This window comes from Apium graveolens, chromosome 1 (assembly GCF_009905375.1).
Source record: "Apium graveolens cultivar Ventura chromosome 1, ASM990537v1, whole genome shotgun sequence".
Taxonomy (NCBI): Eukaryota; Viridiplantae; Streptophyta; class Magnoliopsida; order Apiales; family Apiaceae; genus Apium; species Apium graveolens.
In genome coordinates this window covers 3,751,991-3,756,448 of record NC_133647.1, presented here as the reverse complement: position 1 = coordinate 3,756,448, position 4,458 = coordinate 3,751,991, and the positions used below count along the sequence as shown (strand labels likewise).

General features: G+C 39.2%; 1 protein-coding gene across 1 annotated transcript; it reads right to left on the bottom strand.

The window, feature by feature from the left end:
* Positions 1-566: 566 nt before the first annotated feature.
* LOC141690814 (uncharacterized) lies at positions 567-3,800 on the bottom strand. Its single transcript, XM_074497813.1, has 9 exons — positions 3,570-3,800; positions 3,385-3,491; positions 3,164-3,284; positions 2,274-2,548; positions 1,892-2,226; positions 1,610-1,786; positions 1,356-1,543; positions 981-1,277; positions 567-872 (listed from the first exon to the last, which is right to left on the bottom strand). Exons 1-9 carry the CDS (start codon positions 3,798-3,800, stop codon positions 567-569), a joined length of 2,037 nt encoding a protein of 678 aa, XP_074353914.1.
* Positions 3,801-4,458: the final 658 nt, after the last annotated feature.

Below are 4,458 nucleotides of genomic sequence, written 5' to 3'. Positions count from 1 at the left end.
TTTCTCAGCGTTGCTATAAGCAATATATGGTGTAGTGACATTGATCGAACTATAGTTAAAAAACAAAAACAAAAATTGTACAAATATATGTCAATAATTTTTTAATAATATTTTAAAATTTTAAAGACAAAAATGAAACTGGACTCCTTTTAAAAGAAGAGGACAACTAAAGTTATCTATCTTTTCTTGCGGAAAAGATACATATTTAAACTTATCTACCTTTTGAATCTACCTTTACCTCGTTTTATGGAGTACAGTTAAATCTAATCCACCCTCCTAATAATTTGATTATACCCCCATCTAATTTTTTTTGACAAAAGGAAGATTTTTATTACTCAATAAGAATCACTCCACAATACATTTTGAACATCGACAACAACATCGTCCCTACCAAAAACTCGATCTGGATATGAATTTGACCCTTTGGGAGCCATATTAGCAGATTGTCAAATGAAAAACAAAGAAATATTTTTCAACTCAAGAAGCATATTGGGACACTCCTCTATAACCAAACCAAATGGAGAGCGCATAATAACCTTACTTCTGATTGCTTGAATAACAACCAGTCAATCTGCTTCAAGCTCAACTTGTGCCCAACCCTTCATCTTTATCCAACTGAGAGCCTCTTTGATGGCTATTGCTTCCATAATTTCAAGCAGAATTTTTTCCCCATGATAGGAAGTTTTTGCCAGCACTAGATCACCCCGATGGTCCCTAGCCACCAAACCGGTTCCAAACGAAGCATGTTCCTCAAATAATGCTGCATCACCTGTAACCTTGATTGTGCCTATCTGTTGTTTGACCCAAGAAGTAGCTCCGTCCCCTGCATGAATTTCCTGAACTAGAGCCTCCACTGAACGACCTTGGGCTTCCTTCCATTTTACAAGGTACTGTTTAGCCGTTTCTATCACACCATTCGTTGAAAACTGCTTGCAATTCCAGTGCTTCTAGTTCCGAGCTTTCCAAATAGCCCAACAAACCGTGACAAGGATCGCACTTCTGTCCATGCTTATGTGCTTTAAAGTTTCCCCTAACCATCCGTTAAAGTCTCCTTCCACTCCTTGATGCACATCTAGAATTAAAATTTGCCAACACTGATATGCCAATGGACAAGTAACTAGAATGTGCATTATGGAATCTGGATCTCCATTATATATTGGGCAAATTTCTATCACAAGAACGTTTTTGACCGTAAGCATCGACATTGTTGGCAAACAAAATGACATAGCTCTCCAAATGAGGTTCAACACCTTTGGAGGTGCTTTGATTCGCCATATCTTCCTCCAAAAGCTCCCATTATCATTTACACTCCATAAATTCTTTTGATCTTATAATAATCTATAAGCGTTGTGTACTGAATATTGGCCTGAGTTTTCCTTGCTCCAGTAAATACGATCATCCACTACACTACTTCTTAATGGAGTTTTGAGGATGCACTGCTGGTCTCTCACATTAAACATGTCTTTGATCAAATCTTCATCCCATGCACGTCGATCAGTAAACATCAAAGATGACACCATATTTGCATTTAGTTCCAGAGAATCTGTTGTTATATACGGATGCTCATCCTCACACAACCATGGTTAAGTTTTGATGTCTATCTGCTAACCTGTTCCAACCATCCACCTTGCTCCAGCTTTTACTAAAGATTTAGCCTCGCAAACACTTCTCCATAAAAAGCTTGGATTGTTACCTACAGGAGCTGACAAAAAATTGCCATCTGGGAAATATTTTGCTTTGAATAATCGACACATAAAGCGCCCTGGATTTATGAGAAAACGCCACCCTTGTTTACCCAACATAGCAAGATTAAAATCACGGAAATCTCGAAAGCTTAACCCTCTAGTCGATTTATGCTTACTCATCCTTTGCTAGCTCATCCAATACAAACCTGTATTCTGTTGTGATGATGATCTCCACCAGAATTTGGTTAACACTCTCTCTATATCTTTAATAACTCCCCAAGGCAAGAGAAACACACTCATATTATAGCTTGGAAAAGTTTGCGCCACTGTCTTAATCAGAGCTTCTTTCCCTGATCGCGAAATAAATCGCCCATCCCAGTTATGTACACTTTGCTCAACTCTGTCTTTTAAATAGCCCAACACCGCAGATTTATTATGACCCAGGATGTTAGGCAATCCCAAGTATGCACTCCTCTCCTTAGCTTCCTGAATGTACAAAACTTCACAAATCTCTTCCCTTCTTACACTTGCTGTATTCGAACTAAAAAAAGCAGATGATTTAGTCAGATTCACCTTTTGACCCGTTGCCTTCTAAAAACTGCCAACAAATTCAACATATTAGCTGCCTCCTCCGTGTTTTCCTTACAATAAATAGAGCTATCATCCGCGAATAGCATGTGAGTAATTATAGGAGCTCTTCTACACATTTTGATGCCATGAATAAATTTTTGAGCTTCATACTTACGAATCAGAGCCGTTAAGCCCTCAGCGCACAATATGAACAAATATGGGGATAGTGGATCCCCTTGATGGATTCCCCTAGTTGGAAAGATTGGACCCATTTCCCTTGTACCATGCACAACCTGATAAGAAACAGAGCTAACACACTACATTATCAAATGAATCCACCAATCATGAAATCCCATCTTTTGTAAAATTTCTCGCAAGTAATCCCACTCAACTCTATCATAGGCCTTACTCATATCCAACTTTAACGCCATAAAGCCCTCCCCACCTCTTCTTTTACGTTTCAAATAATGCATTACATCATAACTTACCATAACTTTGTCTGATATTAACCTGCCTGGTATGAAGAAGCGTTGATTTTCAGCTACAACTTCCGTCAAGAAATCCTTCAATAGATTGGTCATCACCTTTGTAATTACTTTTACCAGGACATTGCATAGAGATATCAGCCTCAAATCACCTATTTCTGTTGGACATTTCTTTTTAGGTATAAGGACTACATTTGTTTCATTTAAGCCTTGGGGTAAAATACCTTCCCTGAAGAAGTCTCTCACCATAGTCACCATATCATCTTCCACTATCGACCAGTGTTTTTTATAAAAAACAGGCGTTATTCCGTCAGGCCCCGGGGCCTTATCCGGATGCATTTGAAATAGAGTATTTTTAACCTCCTCCTACGTTACTGACTTTAAAAAAATCACATTCTGATCTTGCGTGATTGTCGGTGTTACATATTCCAGGACTTCCTCCCATTCTATCTGAGATTTACTAAAAAGCTCCTTATAATAGTTGATGATTAAGCCCTCAAGCCCCGCATCCCATTCCTGCCAAATTCCCTCTGCATTTCTTAATCTATGGATTTGAATTGTTCTTTTTCAAGCAGTAGCTGAAGCATGAAAGTATTTACTATTTTTTATCACCTGATTTTAGCCAAAGTTATTTTGACCGTTACCTCCAAAAAATCTCCCTTTGGTCCAGTGTCAAATTTAATTTCCTCCTTGTGTTCTCATACTCTGCCAACGAGTGTTCATCATCTTTGTTACAAAGTCGTTTAAGAGCCTGCTTACAAGCTTTAACGGTACCACTAAAATTCCCCGTTATCTCCTCACCCTATGCCCCCAGCTTCTCACTGCAAACCTTCACTTTTGATTGAATATCATGTTCTTCGCTTGTCCTCCATCCTTCATTAACCAACTTGTGACACAACGGTTCTAACAACCATGCATTTTCAAATTTGAAACGGCACCGCATTTTGCGAACCTCAACCTTTTGTGGAACTAGGAAAATCGGGCTATGATCAGAGTTCGAACCCTCTAGATTAAACAGCTTCTCCAGAGAGAACATATTTAGCCACGATTCAGTTGTCATTGCTCTATCGAGACGCACCTCAGTCCATTGCGATTTTCCCCTGCTTCTCTCCCATGTGTACTAATGTCCCAACAACTCCACATCCTGTAACCCCACCTCTATAATAATCTCATTAAAACCATCAATCATCCACCTATGGATCACCTTCTTTCTTATCTTGCTGTGAGACCACATTATTAAAATCCCCAACGGTGCACCATGGTAAATTGGAGTATCTCGACAAGGTTCGAAGAAGATCCCACATCTCCCTTCTATTTGCTCTCTCCGACTCGCCATAAATACCAGTCAGACACCACTCTCCCATATCCTCTATTTTTGCCTCTATATCAATGTGATGTTGTGAATAACTGAGAAGCTTGGCTTGGTCCTTATCCTTCCATAAGAGGGCTAACCCTCCGCTCCTGTCTTGAGGTTCTACAATAAATAATCCTTCAAAACCTAACTTAACCCGAGCCATTCCATCTTTTCTCTTTTTGTAATAGTCTCACATAGAAAAATAAAAGTGGGCTTTTGTTGATGTATAATGTCTATGAGGAACCGAACTTTCCAAGGAATCCTAAGGCCTTGACAGTTCCAGCTTAACGTACTCATGATGAGAGGCGGGCCTGTGAAACAGGTCCCGCCAAAAAGAAGTTTTTTTGGTTCTGGTTTGTAAATA

Excerpts from the sequence above, each read along its gene's own strand:
- LOC141690814 (XM_074497813.1), bottom strand. The coding sequence starts at position 3,800 with ATGACAACTGAATCGTGGCTAAATATGTTCTCTCTGGAGAAGCTGTTT. Across the intron at positions 1,544-1,609 it reads AAGGTGGATGGTTGGAACAG|ATTCTCTGGAACTAAATGCA; the intron begins GTTAGCAGATAG and ends ATATAACAACAG. Across the intron at positions 873-980 it reads GAAGTGCGATCCTTGTCACG|GAAGCCCAAGGTCGTTCAGT; the intron begins GTTTGTTGGGCT and ends GTAAAATGGAAG.